At 32.6% G+C, this 20271-nt stretch overlaps 1 protein-coding gene across 1 annotated transcript in view; it reads right to left on the reverse strand.

Moving 5' to 3' along the window:
* Positions 1-20271, reverse strand: part of LOC139492250 (phosphatidylinositol-binding clathrin assembly protein LAP-like) — a gene marked incomplete in the record, with an annotated part of 53264 nt that extends 32993 nt beyond the window's left edge. The window contains 8 exon segments of the mRNA XM_071280447.1: positions 1141-1247; positions 5788-5899; positions 8144-8200; positions 11082-11121; positions 13442-13544; positions 15070-15166; positions 15782-15924; positions 19992-20271. Coding sequence (XP_071136548.1) covers positions 1141-1247; positions 5788-5899; positions 8144-8200; positions 11082-11121; positions 13442-13544; positions 15070-15166; positions 15782-15924; positions 19992-20121 — 789 coding nt within the window.

Genomic DNA, 20271 nt, shown 5'->3' on the forward strand with positions numbered 1-20271 from the left:
CAACCAACAATCAATCAATCAATCATCAAAATTACCACAACCAAAAACTGAAACCTGAAGCGGTACAGACGAACGCACAGACCAGAAAACATAATGCCCATAAATGGGGCATTAAAAACCTGTAAAAGTGACGCTATCAAAATTTGAATTTTAACTGAGTTTTGTGGTTAAGCATTATATATACATTTCATAACATAAAGTTGAGACAAACTTTAAGTGAACAGAAACTAAATTTTTTTATTTGTAAAAGGTCATAACTCTAGAAAATAAAAATGACGCCATCAAAATTCAAACTGGATCTGTGTTTTGTTGAAATAAGCAATGTGTATGAGTTTCAAAACATTTGGTTGAAGCAAACTAAAGTTAAAGAATGGAAACGAATAGTTCAACAATTTTTCATTTCTAAATGGACATATATTTAGAACAGTAAAAGTGAGGCCACCAAAATTCAAGCTCAATCTGTGTTTTGTGGTAAGAAGCATTGTGTATAAGTTTTATAACATTTTATTGAAGCAAACTGAATTTAAAGAATGGAAACGAAAAATTCAGTTATTTTTCCATTTGAAAAGGGGCATAACTCTTTAAATGTCACCACCAAAATTTTAAGTTGGCTGGTGTTTTGTGGTAATAAGCATTGTGATTAAGTTTCATATTATTTGGTTGAGGAAAACTAAAGTTAGAGAAGGGAAACCAAGTTTGGGACGTAGGTACAGAGGAACGTACAGACAGACAAGGGTTAAATCACTACAGTGGGGGCATAACAAAAAAGTGCTTCCATTTTTACTTCCAGTCTATAAACAGTTAGGGCCATAACCCCCATAATCTAACCCTTCCTTTAGAGGTATGTAACCTTGTGGTACAATTCCATAGCGATTCATACACTTATACACAAGTTATTGTCCTCTAACCAAAACAAATGTTAAGTTTTTGCCCCTAGATCCTAAACAGTAAGGACAATTACCCTCAAATCAATCCTAACCTTCCTTTTACAGAATGAAACCTTGTGGTACAATTAAATAGAAATACAAATGTTTGTCAGGAAACCAAATGATTTTCAGAAGACACACACAATGACACAATGCTGTCAAGGTCATAACATTGCACAACAGAAAACTGTTGTGGTCTTATAAAATTCCATACCTCTGCAACTTTGAGGAACTCTCCAACTTTATCCATACGCACTAGGAATCTTTTATAACATTCTAATCCATCTTTACATTGTTTTTTGTTCATATCAAAATATTTTTCTGAAAAACAAAGATATCACACATTTATATTAAATATAAATACGCAAAACATAGTGGGTTCTGTGACCCTTGACGTTCACAATGTAAATACGCAAAACATAGTGGGTTCTGTGACCCTTGACATTCACACACTTCTATATAAAATTATTTTGTTACCATATTTACACATCTGCCTAAAGACATCTTTTTCAATTACTGAAACGGTTATCATAAGACTTTGTTTTAATGTTAGTTCAGAAAGATAATCATTATTTCCCTCTGTTGAAAAATGACATAAGTGTGTGCCAATCTCAGAGAGTCACTGAAGGACAAAGTACAATAAGTATTAGAACGGCCCCTAATTGTCTGCTCAAATCAAAGGTGATATTTCATTAATTATAATAATATAGTTTGAAACCTATACTTTGGTAAACTTCAGTAGCTATATAGCCTTTTAACACCCGTAGATTTAATTCATGATTTGTTGGGCCAAACACCTACATATTTGCAAAAGGGAAAAAAATGACAGTTTTCAAGAGCTTTTCTGCATTTCAAACTATGAGCATATCAACTGCCCAAGATCATATCTATAATACCTGTGATTCCAGCTAGAATATAATGATGTTGAATTTTAAATATTTTGTGGGCAGTAAGGTTTGCTCACAGTTAAAACTAGAGGCTCTAAAGAGCCTGTGTCGCTCACCTTGGTCTATGTGCATATTAAACAAAGGACACAAATGGATTCATGACAAAATTGTATTTTGGTGATGGTGATGTGTTTGAAGTTCTTACTTTACTGAACGATTTTGCTTCTTACAATTATATCTATAATGAACTTTGCCCATTAGTAACAGAGAACTATATTTGGTAAAAATTTACATAAATTTACCAAATTAATGAAAATTGTTAAAAATTGACTATAAAGGGCAATAACTCCTTAAGGGGTCAATTGACCATTTAGGTCATGTTGACTTATTTGTAGATCTTACTTTGCTGAACATTATTGCTGTTTACAGTTTATCGCTATCTATAATAGTATTCAAGATAACCAAAAACGGCAAAATTTCTTTAAAAATTACCAATTGGAGGGCAGCAACCCAACAACCAGTTGTCCAATTCATCTGAAAAATTCAGGGCAGATAGATATTGACTTGATTAACAATTTAACTTCTTGTCAGATTTGCTCTAGATGCTTTGGTTTCATAGTTATAAGCCAAAAACTGCATTTTACCCCTATGTTCTATTTTTAGCCGTGGCGGCCATCTTGGTTGAATGGCCAGGTCATCGGACACATTTTTCAAACTAGATACCCCAAAGATGATTGTGGCCTAGTAGTTTCAGTGGAGATTTTGTAAAAGATTACTTAGATTTATGAAAAATGGTTAAAGATTGACTATAAAGGGCAATAACTCCTAAAGGGGTCAACTGACCATTTTGGTCATGTTGACTTATTTGTAGATCTTACTTTGCTGAACATTATTGCTGTTTACAATTTATCTCTATCTATAATAATATTCAAGATAATAACCAAAAACAGCAAAATTTCCTCAAAATTACCAACTCAGGGGCAGCAACCCAACAACCAATTGACCGATTCATCTGAAAATTTCAGGGCAGATAGATCTTGACCTGATAAACATTTTTATCCCATGTCAGATTTCCTCAAAATGCTTTGGTTTTTGAGTTATAAGCCAAAAACTGCATTTTACCCCTATGTTCTATTTTTAGCGGTGGCGGCCATCTTGGTTGGTTGACCAGGTCACGCCACACATTTTTTAAACAAGATACCCCAAAGATGATTGTGGCCAAGTTTGGATTAATTTGGCCCAGTAGTTTCAGAGGAGAAGATTTTTGTAAAAGATTACTTTAATTTACGAAAAATGGTTAAAAATTGACTATAAAGGGCAATAAATCCTAAACTGGTCAACTGACCATTTTGGTCATGTTGACTTATTTGTAGATCTTACTTTGCTGAACATTATTGCTGTTTACAGTTTATCTCTATCTATAATAATATTCAAGATAATAACCAAAAACAGCAAAATTTCCTCAAAATTACCAATTCAGGGGCAGCAACCCAACAACCGATTGACCGATTCATCTAAAAATTTCAGGGCAGATAGATCTTGACTTGATAAACATTTTTATCCCATGTCAGATTTCCTCAAAATGCTTTGGTTTTTGAGTTATAAGCCAAAAACTGCATTTTACCCCTTTGTTCTATTTTTAGCCATGGCGGCCATCTTGGTTGGTTGACCAGGTCATGCCACACATTTTTTAAACTAGATACCCCAAAGATGATTGTGGCCAAGTTTGGATTAATTTGGCCCAGTAGTTTCAGAGGAGAAGATTTTTGTAAAAGATTACTTTAATTAACGAAAAATGGTTAAAAATTGACTATAAAGGGCAATAACTCCTAAACGGGTCAACTGACCATTTTGGTCATGTTGACTTATTTGTAGATCTTACTTTGCTGAACATTATTGCTGTTTACAGTTTATCTCTATCTATAATAATATTCAAGATAATAACCAAAAACAGCAAAATTTCCTCAAAATTACCAATTCAGGGGCAGCAACCCAACAACCGATTGACCGATTCATCTGAAAATTTCAGGGCAGATAGATCTTGACCTGATAAACATTTTTATCCCATGTCAGATTTCCTCAAAATGCTTTGGTTTTTGAGTTATAAGCCAAAAACTGCATTTTACCCCTTTGTTCTATTTTTAGCCATGGCGGCCATCTTGGTTGGTTGACCAGGTCATGCCACACATTTTTTAAACTAGATACCCCAAAGATGATTGTGGCCAAGTTTGGATTAATTTGGCCCAGTAGTTTCAGAGGAGAAGATTTTTGTAAAAGATTACTTTAATTAACGAAAAATGGTTAAAAATTGACTATAAAGGGCAATAACTCCTAAACGGGTCAACTGACCATTTTGGTCATGTTGACTTATTTGTAGATCTTACTTTGCTGAACATTATTGCTGTTTACAGTTTATCTCTATCTATAATAATATTCAAGATAATAACCAAAAACAGCAAAATTTCCTCAAAATTACCAATTCAGGGGCAGCAACCCAACAACCGATTGACCGATTCATCTGAAAATTTCAGGGCAGATAGATCTTGACCTGATAAACATTTTTATCCCATGTCAGATTTCCTCAAAATGCTTTGGTTTTTGAGTTATAAGCCAAAAACTGCATTTTACCCCTTTGTTCTATTTTTAGCCATGGCGGCCATCTTGGTTGGTTGACCAGGTCATGCCACACATTTTTTAAACTAGATACCCCAAAGATGATTGTGGCCAAGTTTGGATTAATTTGGCCCAGTAGTTTCAGAGGAGAAGATTTTTGTAAAAGCTAACGCCGGACGACGACGGACGACGGACGACGGACGACGGAGGCCGGACGCAAAGTGATGAGAAAAGCTCACTTGACCCTTTGGGCCAGGTGAGCTAAAAAGAAAACTTGAAAAAAAAAGTTTTCAATGAATCATCCAAATATTGAAACAAGCTACAGACAGATGGTTTCCAGTATTCATTGGATCCGAGGATAGTCTTTTCTTTGTACTACATGTATAATGGTAAGTTTCTTTTTCTTCGTTTGTAAACGGGCATTACTCCAGAATATATAAAGTGACACCAACAAAATTGAAACTTGATCTTTGTTTTGTCATCATAAGCATTGTGTATAAGTTTCAAAACATTTGGTTGAGGCAACTTGAAGTTAGAGAATGGAAACCAACTTTGGGACGTACAGACAGACAAGGGTTAAACTTAATGCCCTCTCCTCCAAGGCGTGGGTATAAAAAGTAACATCACAAAAATACTGAACTCCAAGAAAAATTCAAAATGGAAAGACCCTTATCAAATGGCAAAAGATCAAACACATCAAATAAATGGATAACAACTGTCATATTCCTAACTTGGAACAGGCAATTTCTTATGTAGAAAATGGTGGATTAAACCTAGAATAAAGGTTCCTTTGTACCGATATGTATGATTGACCATGATACAACATTAATAACTAAAACAAAGTATTCAAACCTTTAACTCTGCAGGATTGAAGGACATTTACTAGGTTTCATAGGCCCCAACCAATCAACAAACTTTAAGTTGTCAGTAATATCTTACAATCAGGTAGTAAGAAAGCATTCAGCCTGAAGACTGTCTTCTCTTCAATTTACAAGAATGTCTTGTAGGAGATGTAAATTAATGTATTTTAGCTATGTGCTTTATTTCTAGATACAGTAAGGATCATTCAGTTTAAGTTTGGTTGAAATTTGTACAGTGGTTTCTTAGGAAAATAGTTTTTGAAAATGTTTACAATGTTTAACCTATGTTTTGCAGGATCTGCATACTGTTCCGGAGCACCTGAGATAACCACAAGTTTTTGGTGGGTTTCCTGTTGCTTAATCTTTAGTTTTCTATGTTGTGTCTTGTGCACTAATATTTGTTTGTTTGTCTTTTTATTTTTAGCCATGGAGTTGTCAGTATATTTTCAATGAGTTTGAATGTCCCTCTGGTATCTTTCATTTACAGAAGTATATACTTACCAAGAAGGTTGATTACGCCATCATTGTAACATGCAAATAGTCTGATCAGATCTTTGAAAAGCAACAAAAAACAAGCATTCATTACACCATTTGTCAACTCATTTGGAGTACACTGAAACAAAACATTTCAAACTGATTACTCTCAAAGAATACAGCAGCATGGAGTATCTGATACATAAGAATTTAAATGTACTGCTGTAACATCAAATACAACAATCCTTGTTAATTACGTATACATATACTTCAAAGTATAATTATCTAATTGGTCTACATGTTTCGAAAACATATGTGGCATTTTCAGGATAGGTAAAGGTATGATATAAAACATTGAAGTACAGAATATGCTGGTTATTAGCCAGTCAAGGTCGTTTAAAAACTTCCATTTGTTGATGCTGGTTATGCAGCTCACCAGAAACATTGTGACAATGCCAGTAGTCATGACAACGGCATTGTTAAATTGTAAGAAAAAGTACAGTGAACTGAAATGAAGTCATTTATAGACAAGATTCAGTCTTCTTGAATACTAATTGTTTACGACACCAGTCAGGTGTTGTCTATTTTGGAATAGAAACAGACATTTTATAAATATCTTTCACTTCTTACTTTCATTTTAACATCATCAAACAAAACAATTGTGATGTGACATAACCCAACATTAATTTCATTCTATTACCACATACGTAAATAACACTATTGTATTTGGATAAACAAACCAATGATAATTTTAAGAATAACTCATTTTATTTTTAATTTCTATTTTCAATTTCTTTTTTCATTTCTATTGATATATTTATTACCACTTCTGCTTTTATTAACTGCAGGAAGTCCACATACAAAGTAACTCAGGGATAATTTTTCTTTTTGTAACCATCCTGATGCCCCCACTCATGTGGTGAAACATGTAGACATAATATAAATATGATTTATCAGTATAACATGGGTGTTGATGTCTTTATTTTCTACAAAAATTTCAATATTTAACAAATATAAGTAAAATGCTTCGCTGAGTGCAGCCTGATATGACCACAGAGGTTGAACCATGAACAGTTGGAACAAATTTGGACACAATATTCAAGCCTGAAGCTGTCTGAATTTGGATTGTGATCAGATTCTTGACATAATATAGGTTTCTGATAGATGTGGTGAACAATCTTACAAAAAATCCATTGCCCAAAACTGTGCAATTGAAAAAGAATTTTTGAAATTTTGAAGAAAAAAAATATGAACCCCTTAAAAAATTTTGACTCCCCCTTTAGAGTAATAACCTTCCAAACTCATACCCAGTCTTCCTATTGTGATATGGAACCTTGTGGTACAATGTTAGAGAGATCCATACATTTACATACTAGTTATTGTCCAAAAAATGCTTGTTTTTAGACCCAACTTCCTAAACAGTTGGTACCATAACCCCAAAATCAATCCCAACCTTACTTTTGTGGTATTGAACCTTCTTATAAAATTTCAGAAATCAATTCGCTTCAAATAAAGTAACTATCCAGAAATCAAATGTGTCTTCCATAAACAACAATGCAGATGACAATGACGTCATAGCATTATAGAAACCCAAAACATTTTGCTGTCGTATAAAAAGCTGATGTGGTATATTTAACATTGAGACAACTCTTAGCAAGAACATATTATCCATGTTAAAAAAAAAAAAAGAACATATTATCCAAAGGCTTCTAATACATATGTATAGACTTCTTATACATATGAACTATGTGAAAGGTTCAAAATCAATACAACATGACTGAGGGGGCCAAATATCACTATGGAAATGATATGTGCTTATGCTTATACAGATGAATACCAATGAACATTGACCTATCACTAATGGTTTGCCTTCAACTGACCTAATCACAAACTAATACATGTAAACTAATCAAAAGTTTCAAAGTCAATAGACCATGAATGAGGGATCAGGGCCAAATAATCTCCATGGATTAGGAAATGAAATGTGCCAATGCTAATACAACTGCATACCAAATATCATTGGCCTTCCACTAGTGGTTCACCATAATCTAGAACTAATCATAAACTAAAACAATGTTGATGCTGACCCCATAAAGGGCATACCTATGTCTCACTTTTTGACTGTGTTAAGGCGAGACACAAATTGCAATAATAAATGCTCGCAATGATTTCTGAATAAACAGTACAAGAAAGTTCTTACTCAAAACTGTAGAAGTATGCTGTCAAACTATTTTCTCTATGTGAGATGAAGGAATGGGTGGACAGTGGTAAAACAGTAGTTTGAAGAGCCATAACAATCCTCAACATCATCCCTTGTATTGTATAAGTATTCATTTGTATGCCCTAGCTAGACAACACTGACTATTATCTGAAATATACTTACATCAAATTCTATTAATGCATCTAACTGGTGTTGTAAACAAGGGAGAGATTTCAGTAGCTGTAATGATAAACCATAGCTAAAACATTAACATGTCATTTACCAAATGAATAGTTGGCAAAACATAGTTGACAAAATACCTTCAGAAACTAGAAACAAACCTAATCATAAAACTTTATTATTAATGTGTGATTCAAGAAAATGCAGTGAAAAAAATGCATTTTATGAGTATTGTATAGTAATACAGTTGACTCCATCTAATAGGATATCGGCTAAATGAATATATCGGCTATTGTAATATTATTTTAAAACACCAAACCCTTCCTATATTTTTAATGTTATAGCGAACCCTATCATAGTTTTCCATAGATTCACCTGCAAGTTACCTGTCCATTTAAACTTTTGTAAGTTCTATTGTCCCATTGAACAAATACAACAGGTATTGTTCTCTGTATAGTTTATTTGATGGGACCTTTAAATTTCTTCCAAGAGAAATCTATCACTCATTGATTAATTTACCTGAACAAAAAATTGAACTGTCAATGATAAAAATACATGTACAAATAATAAATAAGAACTCCTGCAAAACTGCATGTGGCATTGTATTTATTCAATATCAATAATACATTTTTAATAGTTTCAAAATAAACACTGATTCAAAAATTAAAAGTTGATTTCTGATCAAACTTTTGTATAATTAACCTTATAACCTTTAGGAGGGTAAGCTTGTCTAAGGGGGGATTAGTTTGTTCATACTTCAGTATTTATGATAGTAAAATGAATCTCAGCCAAGTGTGCATTGCTATTATTTAGTTACGTTAGTTTGCAAAATAAATTTCAAACTCATTTTCAAGATTTCAAAATTATTCAAGATGCAAAATTAAAGCGTTTTTTTAATCAAATTAATCACGTAATTCTTGAAATATTTTTTTTTATCTAAATTGATGTAATGTGTAAATAATGTATCCAATGCAAAATTTGCACTTTGCATGAAGCAAAAGAACTACATAATACATGAACAGTCAGACTCAATAATAACCAGGGGAGATAATTTTAATGAATATATCCACAGTGTTTAAAAATGTTCTCAGATTTTTCAAGCGTTATGCCATCTATAACTGCATCACATATTGCAGCTCTTGTATTGGTCAAAAGTAAAATAACAGTGATATATAAAATAAGAGTACAAATAAATTATTATACAAATGTTACTTTTTGGTCTTCCCTTACATAAAACAGCAAGAAAATTATTAATCTATTGAGATAAATAGCTGAGAAATCAGCATAAAAGGAATAAGTTGAGATGAATAACTATTTGTGAGAATAAGTTGGTTTACAGAATTTGAAAAATAAACAAAAACACACATTCATACACCTTGGGCATCTATTATAATGAGTTATGTCCTAATAAATACACTATTGACATCCTTTCATAAAAAAAAAGTTTTGAATGAAGAATAAAAAACAACAACCAGGGTATATTGAACAATAACAAGTGTATTTTTATTTATTTGGAAGAATTTTTTTTTACTCAGGTAAATTAATCAATGAGTGATAGATTTCTCTTGGAAGAAATTTAAAGGTCCCATCAAATAAACTATACAGAGAACAATACCTGTTGTATTTGTTCAATGGGACAATAGAACTTACAAAAGTTTAAATGGACAGGTAACTTGCAAGTGAATCTATGGAAAACTATGATAGGGTTCGCAATAATTTTATCGTGTAATTGAATATCGGATATAAGAATATATCAGCAAATCGGATAAGAATATTCAGGTAATTTTGTTAAAAACCATGTACATGATGTACAATCGGATATTTTCAATGTTTTTCTGACAGGAAATGGACACGGAATTTACGAATTTGCAATTTTGCAGACAAGAAGATTTTATTTCTAATAAATAAAAATTATCTCTTTCTTATTAAATTGTCTTTATTCATTGCTTTCCTTTGTCATGAGAATTACATGCCCTTTTACTTCAAATGGTTTGAATCTATTTATAAATTATACAAGACTCAGTTGACAAGAGAAGTACATTGCTGTTGGGAGTTTGATTAAACTCTAAATGCTCATAGAATGAGAAATATAAACTAAACTAAATGTACCTCCTTCTAAATAATTTATTGCAATATAAATATTAATCCCTTTCAACAAGAGAAATCCGACTTTTGTAAGTTCTAAATATTTTTTCACATTGCAAAGGTAACAACATGTCATGGCGGCCATATTCAGGTTTGTTAACAAATTTGTGAAGAAGCCTCTAGAGGGGGTCTCATTGGGGGGGGGGGGGGGGGGGGGGGTTCCAATCCCAGATCCCGCTTACTGTTTTCAAAGTGTTTTGTCAGATTCCCGTATCCCACTTGAACTATGTACGTAAGCAATTCTCATTTCCTGGGTCCCGCTAAACCTCATTTTCCGTTTTCACGACACAATAATTTGACTTTTTAATGGAAATTTAAATTTTAATTTGACTTAATTTGACGCAATCCGGCGTCATGCTTAGACCCAAATGAGACCCACTCTAAAACCATGACATAAACATAAATAGTCTCTGGATGAATTTGCTAAGTCCAAGGACCATTACTCTGCACAAAATCATCAGATTGTAACAAAATTCAAACTTGATCTGTAACTTGTTCAGATAAAACTATTTACCAATTTTCAAATCAATATCTTTAAGCATGACAAAGAAAAGTGTGGAAAACAGATTATTTTAGTGATAATATAAGTCAAAGGACCATACATCTTTTGGCCAGGTGAGCTAAAAACAAAAACCATTCACATACAGATGTACTCAAGCTATTGTCTGGATACCATATGTCTTCAGACGAATGTCATACTATTATACACTAGTTTGGCTGCAAAGTTGTCAGACATGTGGGCATTAATATGAAAAAAAGAAAACTACAGGGGTAAATTATTCAACACATATTTTACCTTTTCAGCATTCATCTTCCTCAATACTCCATCATCTTTTCTATAAATAAAATAAAAATATACAGTGTAAATTGACATCACAAAATATGAACTTCACTCTACATTTAGGTCTTTAAGACAAGTGCATCAGAATTATCTGATTATAAATGTCCAACAAAATACACTTGAGGCTCTTTAGAGCTTCTGTCACTCACCTTTGTAAATGTGCATATTGAACATAGAACACTCTCCAACATTGTAGATGAGAATAGAATTCAAGACCAAAATCTCCTTTTTGTTGATCTTGTAAATATTGATGATCCTTTAGTCTTTTTTATTTTCTCTGTGTCTTGTCGTTTGTTGATGTATTACATATTTGTTTTTTGTAATTTTTTGTACATAAATAAGGCTGTTAGTTTTATCGTTTGATTTGTTTTACATTTGTCATATTGGGCCTTTTATAGCTGACTATGCATTATGGGCTTGGCTCATTCTTCAAGGCTGTATGATGACCTATAGCTGTTAATTTCTGTGTCATTTGGTCTCTTGTGGAGAGTTGGCAATCATACCACATCTTCTTTTTTATATTATAATGCCAAAGGACAAACTACAATTCATTGTATTATAAAACGTAAGACCATCCAACATCAACTTAAACTATGGGTTAACCAATGGAACAATTATCCAAGGGACCGGTTAGGTAAAACTACGATTTGACAACACTACAATAAACTTTAAAATCCAAGGTCCGGAAGCCAATTTTAATATAATCAGGGATGATTCCACTATATAGTTTAGTGCCGCTAAACGGCCCTTAAATCGGCCAGCGGCCCCAAAAAAATGTACATGAAAATGAATTCCCAATTCAGAAAAATAAAATAAAAATCGATATTTCCGGAAAAGTGTCTGTCACCGATTAAGGCAACTATAATTTTTCATAGTTTGTTGTCAAAACGTTTTAAAATCTGGATAAGAATGCTAGCTGTTTACGATCGCATTTGGCGGATCCAGGGGGGCCCTGGGGGCCCGAGCCTCCTTTCGTGGGAAAAATTTGGTTGATTATATAGGGAATCACTGAAGCATGACAGGAGCGGGCCCCCTCTTAGGTCAGTCAGTGGGCCCCCCCTTATGAAAAGTTCTGGATCTGCCACTGATTATGCCAATCAAATGTGGCACACAATTTTATCAGCTGAATTCAGTTGATTAATATGTTATAGGAGTATTCGATCTTGTAAAAGCAGATCGCCCAGCAGGTTGATAAAAATGGGTGTCAAAGCAGACCACGGCAGAGAGAAAATTCAAATTTTGATATAAAATTGATGGATAAAGTTTAATAATGGGTGCCGATCTCGTAAAAGCAGATCGCCCAGCAGAGCCGGTTATATAATATGATGAAAACTTGTTTTGTAAAAGAAATTATTTCCTCAAAAGACAAAAGCTTGAGCGTTTTTTGAAAATAATGTTGATGATAGACCATTCATGAAATACGATGTCATCATTATGGAACTATTTCAAAAGTTTTGAAGATGATTCAAAATAATTTTAAAGAACACTGGTTCAATGCTTTAAATATCTTATTAATTTAAAAGTATGTATTAACTTTTGTAATTGCTTTTCTGAATTCGACATTCGAATTCGACAATTGACCAGTCCAATTTGAAATCCATTTGAATCAAGGTAAATTTATAGAGATGACCTGCTGTTAAAAAAATACCTGATGAATGATTTTTTCAGTGGCTTATGTTAGCTGAAATATATGTTTTTTGTAATAGGCCTAGGTGACTATAGCTAAGATGATAGACTAGTGCATCATGTTCAATGATATTCATGTAATAACAGTAGCCCATCCAGAATTATTCAAAATGTTACAACTTACATGAACATCAGTGTACAGGTTAAACTTAATAATATACATTTTCCGTTTTTACAGGAAAATAATGTTATTTCGTCTTAGATTTTATGTTTTAAAAATTCCCAATTTGATGTTCAAGGGACCCATTTGAAAACACCTGGAATCATCCCTGATAATATCTGTCAAATTCTATAAGGCCTGTAGGATATTTTTTACATCAATTTTACAAGTCAGGGCTGGTTGGCCTGTGGGTCCAGCATAAATGAAGACTGTTATTACATCATATCAATGTATTCAGGTATTTTTATAGATATAGTTTTGCTTATAATGTTTGTTGTTCACATTTTCAATCAAAGTTTTTAAGATAAAAGACAAAATCAATTAAAATTAGGCAAAGATCATCATATATTAGCAATAACTAGAGTTATTTGATCAATTTGGTAGAAATGAAGACAAGGTTGAATTTAACATTTAGAGAAGTTTTGTCCTTTCAAAGAGTTTCTCTAGTACTACTCAATATCAATCTTACCCTCGTCTGATTTTACAGAAATCAAATGCCATGGACCTATATGACACAGCCTTTTCATTTAGGTATTTGGAATATCTTCTTATATAAGTTGACATGTCATAGCCTAAAAAGAAAAATGGACAATCAACACAATATGTAATAAAAAAAAACCACAATGGTGTTTAAGATGGTTCAGGGATCTAAACAAAACCTTTAATATAGAAAGTTTTCCCATCTTACCTAAAATGCTATTTCAAAAATTATGATTCAAGTACTAGTGAACATTATACATTTATTTCCCGTGGCTGAGAGAGATATGACGATTTATTCACCAAAGAAATTCATATTTCACGAGGACTTTGACCTTGTCTTATCTGCTTCTTTTAATAAATAAACATTGATAAACAGTACGAATCGAAAGTAAATAAATAGTCTTTTAATTTTAACGCTGAAATAAATTCTAACACAGTACTGACTATACTAATGATATTTAAAATAAAACCACCTTCAAAATGGTACAATGTATGTACATTAACCGTGTGTAACGTCATACTACAAAGTCACGATCTGTAGTGGGGAATAAGATGTTCAGAGGGGAATAGGAAGTTTTGTTCAACGTCACATGTGATAGTTTCAACCAATCAAATGTTGATTTCACTAATCAACATGCAGTGGAATAATAAGAAATGATGCATCATTTGAAATAATTATGACATTCTGAATAATATGACTGCCTTTGAGATACAAGTATTTATACAGTAAAATGTTAACCCATGGATGGTGAAAATGAGACACAAGATATGAATACAAATAAGAAATATGGAATATATGTGCTAATCAGATAGGTACAGGGAACCAATGACAGACAAAAGAAATTTCTGTGGTCGTATAAAAACCAACTACATGTTTTTAAAGCAGTCGCTGAACCATGAAAATTAGGCAAGACATATATGGAAACTTTGTAACATAAGACATCATCATACAAAGTATGAAGCTATTCTATCTTCAAAATTTAAAAATATAAATCTTCATACAAATATCTTACAACAGTGCTTATAGTAATCTTTTTGCCACATAGTAATCTTATCCCTACATAGAGTAACATAGTAATCTTATCAATACATAGAGTAACATAGTAATCTTATCGTCACATAGTAATCTTATTGCCACATAGTAATCTTATAGCCTCATAGTAATCTTATCGCCACAAAGTAATCTTAAAGTTTGACCTTCTACAACTTTAATTGCATGTTAGACAAAAATCGGTTATTAATATTTTCAAAACATTTAACAGGAGAAAGACCTTGACCTGTTCAGACTGCTGATGTTAGTGTTAGTTTTGCTCCAATTACTTCAGTTTGTATTTTATCCCCTTTGTTTTGTTTAAGCAACAGTGACCATATATGTTGCAAGAGCAAATCACAAGACAAAATGTTAAGCTAGATACCTTTAGAAGCACACAGGAAAAGTTTTGTAACATTATGCCTGGAAATGTAAGGAAGTGTTTCTTTAAACAGATGATGACAACAGACGACAGACAGTTAAAGGACGGATGGTCACAGACAGTAAGTGCCTTCAAAGGCTCAATTTGTCTGTTTATGTAAGATAAAGTGTACACTTTTCAACAGCAATTAGGCTATTTTAATCACCTTGAGTTTCTTTTTTCTCACCTTGAACTCCAGCTTTATCTATAAAGTTATTGAGGTTAAAAGTACAGTTATTGGAGGCCAAATACTGTGTGAATCTCTGAAATAAAATAAAATATAATTGTATTTATTGTCATAGTGTCACTGTGCCCACAGGATACACCTATTCCGATCAATCGTACACAGATCCTACACACCAAAACATTACTCTCATACATGTAAAAGAAAATTGACAAAAGTTATGACAATTGATTGTTATAATCATAATTAAGTAAAATGTGAAATTGAGTTAGTATTTTACTAAATATAAGAAACTGCTTCAAGTCTCAATTGCTGACCATGCTATAATATGCCAATTTCACATTAATTTTCACCTTTTCTAATTTCAATATAAATTTCCATTCAATTATTGTTTGTCTATGTACAGTGTCTTGCTATTTATTGTAATGTAAAAATAAAATTGACCTTCATTTAGTCGCAGGAAACAACATATCAATATCACTGAATATATACAATAAGAAAAAAATATCATTTAAGCCTTTTTGTGTTTATAAATGGACATTGATTGCAGTACATCCCCAAATTAATTTTTCTTCTTAGAAAATCTGGTCAAAAACCCATCTTTGTTACGTAAACATGGTAAGAGGATCCTTCTTCATCATAGATCCTTATCAAGTTATACAATTACCATATCTAAGTTATTTGTGATACATACCTCATTGCCATAATTCATTAAATTCTGTATCGTAATTAAGGACTTAAACACTATTGTCCAGTTTGTATGTTGTGTTCTTTCAATCAGTAAATCGGCTAACTGTGGAATGGAAACATTTGGCTCATTGGTGCATTGAATTAAATCTGCAAAATAAGAGCATGAAAATAGGTTACATATAACCTGGGAAAGGTAGGCATGCTGAAGAATCCATTGATATCCAAGTTTTATTTCTATTGAGAAAATATATATCCAATTTTAATTTTTCCAACTAATAGTCCATTTGCCAATTCATAACGGATTTGATTCTTTTATTACACACTTTTTTTAAACAAATTACTCCCTTTTGTTAATCATAGACTGGTTCTATACAGGACAAAATTGGCTTTTGTCAATGAAAAAACTAATGAATTGAAAGAAAGGTATCGGTTTCACTATTTTTTCACGAAAAATAATTTCTGATAACAAAAGTATTCAGCAAACAACAAATGAATGTAATCATGGTAATCAAAAGATTTGAAAACCTTAAAGATACATTGTACCATACATTACACACAGGTAAATTTGCTCTTTCTGCTAGCTCTACATTGTGAATAAAATTTATGTCACTCCTAAGGGAGGCAACTAAAAAAGGGATCTCTAAATACAGGGTCAAATACGGGAATTGGCAAATGGACTATTTGTCATATAAATCTATTTGATACTCTTTTGACATAAAACTCTGAAATTTGGTTTATGGATAATTTTCAGTCACCTTTTAGGTCATCCAATAGTGCTGCTGTAAATAATACTTTTTGTGATACTAAGACATGCATTGGCAGGAAAATTTCCTTTTGAGAAGGTTCATCTTAAATTTTGTAAAGCAGTATTGAGACTGAAAAAGACAGTCCCCAACATGTGTTCTAGATCAGAATTATGTAGAATTACTTTAGACTCTTATAAATAAAAGCAGGGTGCAGCTTTATATGACTGCAGAGGTCGAACCCTGAACAGTTGGGGCAAGTGTGGACACTACATTCAAGCTTACTACAGCTCTGAATTTGGATTACAAATTTATTGCACAATAATGTACAATTAAAGATTTCTTCTTGAACCCTTTAACAAAATTTGACCAACCCCTAACTTTTTGAATCCCCCTTGGAGCAATAACCCAAAAGTTTTGCCAAAACTGGATGATGGATCCCACCCTTTCCATTGTAGTACAATTTCAGAGAAATCCAAACACTCAAAACACAAGTCATTGTCCAGAAACTAGAAAAATGCTTGTTTTAGCCCTTTTTTGGCCCCTAATTCCTGCAGTATCCCCCAAACTCAATCCCAGCCTTCCTTTTGTGATTTGAAACTTTGTGGTACAATGTCGGAAAAATCCATACACTTACACACAAGTTATTGTACAGAAAATACAAAAATGCATGTTTTTTAAAAGCCCCTTTTTAGCCCTTCACTCATAACTGAGGGAGGTAAAGGGTTATTTTCGTGCAACGTGATCGCCGTTTTTTTATTTCACGTTCAACGTGTTTATACTTTTTTATTTGACGTTCAGTCGTGCAAGACGGGTGCCTCGTTCAACGTGTTCTGCTTATTTAATTTTACGTGCATTGTGATTTTCAAAGTCTTATTTTGCGTGCTCGGTATTTTTCAAATAAAATTCAAACACTTGACAGGGATCGTCAAGAAATACTTTCCAAAAACCGTAAACCAATTATATCATAAATTTGTATACTAAATCGGGAATATCAAGTAAAACAAAGAGTTATAGCGAACCCTATGATAGTTTTCCATAGATTCACCTGCAAGTTACCTGTCGATTTAAACTTTTGGCAGTTCTATTGTCCCATCTAACAAATACAACAGGTATTGTTCTCTGTGTAGTTTATTCACTGGGACCTTTAAATTTCTTCTAGGAGAAATATATCACTCATTGATTAATTTACCTGAACAAAAAATTGAACTGTCAATGATGAAAAAATACTTATACCAATACTAAGAAAGGACTCACAAAACTGCATGTGGTGTTGTAATTTATTCAAAACCAAAAACTTGTTTTTAATGTGTTCAATATTAATAATGATTTAAAAATTAAAAGTTGATTTCTGATCAAATATTCAATAAATATTTTTGTGTGTTTGATAAATAAAAATTTGAATATTATTATTTTTAAATTAAGGTCTTCATAAACATAGTCTATAAATTAACAACAACAAAAACATGCAAATTCTTTGGAAAATACTAAAAAATGTGTCTAAAATATACTTTTTATTATTAAATCAGATTTTATATTGAACAGATTGAAAATATATTAATAGTATATTGAATAAATACAATATTGCATACAGTTTATGTGAGTTTATAGAAGTATTTCAATAAAAAAACAGATAATTTTTTGGTCAGGTAAATTAATCAATGAGTGATATATTTCTCCTAGAAGAAATTTAAAGGTCTTGGTGAATGAACTATACAGAGAACAATACCTGTTGTATTTGTTAGATGGGACAATAGAACTTACAAAAGTTTAAATCGACAGGTAACTTGCAGGTGAATCTATGGAAAACTATCATAGGGTTCGCTATAATATATACAAGAAGACAGTGATTCAGTCACAAAAGGTTCACATATTATTAAAAGTATTTATTTTTAGTGCAACGTTCATTAAAGAAATTATTTCACGTTCAACTTTTTTTTCGTGCAAGTACCCCCCCCTTTACCACCCTCGTAACTTGTTGGCCCCAAAATAAATCCAATACTTCAACTTGTGGTAATAAACATTGTGGTACAATTTCAGAGCAATTGAAATACTTACACACAAGTTAATATCCTGAAAGTTAAAAAAAAATGCTTGCCCCTTTTCAATGGCTTTTGGGCCCCTATTTCCTAAACGGTAGAGACCATCTTCAGCAAAATCAATCCCAAACTACCTTAAACTTTAAAGGCTATTGAACCTTCTTATTAAATTTCACAGAGATCCATTCATGTAAAGTTAAGTTATTGTCCGAATACCAAATGTGCTTTCGGATGACGCAGACAACAACGAAGACACAGACGACGAAAAAATTTTTTGCGATCGTATAAAAATCTCAGACACTCATGTATTTTTAAAGAATAAACTCTTAATCAATGATATTAATCCAATGTTCAAAGAATCTCTTCCATGATATGAACAAACATTTATTTACATTCCACAGGTTCTCATTTGCAGATAAAATTAAAAAAAAACCCTGATAAAATCAATATCCATCTGGTATGTTTAAGATTCATGTGGACCCTATGGCTAAAATGGTCGTATTTTCACCTCAAAATTTACTCTGAGTACAGACAAACCTGTGTATCTGTAAAAAATTTCAGGCATAGCATGCCCTAGATAAATAAATTTCAAATGTGTTTAATGTTAAAGAAAAATAAAAAATTACAAGGATATTGCTGTGCACTTTTTTCATTCCTCCAGAAGGTGCCAAAATAAACTAAGTTGGGAAACAGGTTTGAGAACTTCCCCACAGATAATAATTGAAGTGAGCTATTTTGATTGACATGGACAATAGATGGACAATAGATACCTGACAATAATTGGTTATTTAAACTGTGTACCTGAGTGGACCGTATCAAGAGAAACTTTTGACTGTTTGTTAATTTTATCATCTTCTGCAGGGACGAAAAAAAGTGCACGGCTCAATCCAGTTAAGGAACCAAGACCTTGCATTCTGGCAATTTATCTTACACACACATGAAGTTTTCCAAAACAATTGTTTTCAACATGTTCAAGGAAATTAATACAAATGGACATTTAAATTCAGCATAACAGAAATGACATCATTGACAACACATATCCAGTGAAAGTGTGTGTTTAAATGAAGGCCCGTTTCGAATAATGATCAGTTCTGGAGGATGCTAGGCTTATTATTGAAAGTAAGGGCCAATGAATCCATGCCCATGGACATGATGGTAAATGGTTTTTCAAGAGAACAAACTGCAAACATGGACCTATAGAGAATAATATCCCTACGGCAATTTATTCTGAGGAAATTGTTTAAGTTGTCCACCCTCAGAACCCAACAAGGGACTAAATTATTTATACTTTAGTTGTCATGGTAAATGTACCCTATCATCACCAGCTGCATACCAACCATCACCCCAAACTCAGGTCAAATAATAACACAATTATCCTTCCTTATTTATGCCATGTCATCATACAGTAACCGCTAATTTTGGGGTTACTTACAATCCAGATGTTTTTTCTTTGGCCCCATGACTTCTTCTGTAGTCGCTTTACATACAACCTTGGCCAACCCTTGGCCCGAGAGGCTGTGTTTAGCCGCAGTCATGCGATCTAAAATACTCTGTCCTGACATTTTGACTAACTATATGGTTAGAACACTCAGGAGTCACCAAGGGTCTTCTCTGACCCAAATGAGTGTGTTGAAATGCTCTAAATACACAAAAAGGGGTGGATACGGCGACCAATAATATTCAAGATGGCTGTTTCATTAATCAATCTCCGA

The sequence above is a fragment of the Mytilus edulis genome, chromosome 10 (assembly GCF_963676685.1).
Source record: "Mytilus edulis chromosome 10, xbMytEdul2.2, whole genome shotgun sequence".
Lineage (NCBI taxonomy): Eukaryota > Metazoa > Mollusca > Bivalvia > Mytilida > Mytilidae > Mytilus > Mytilus edulis.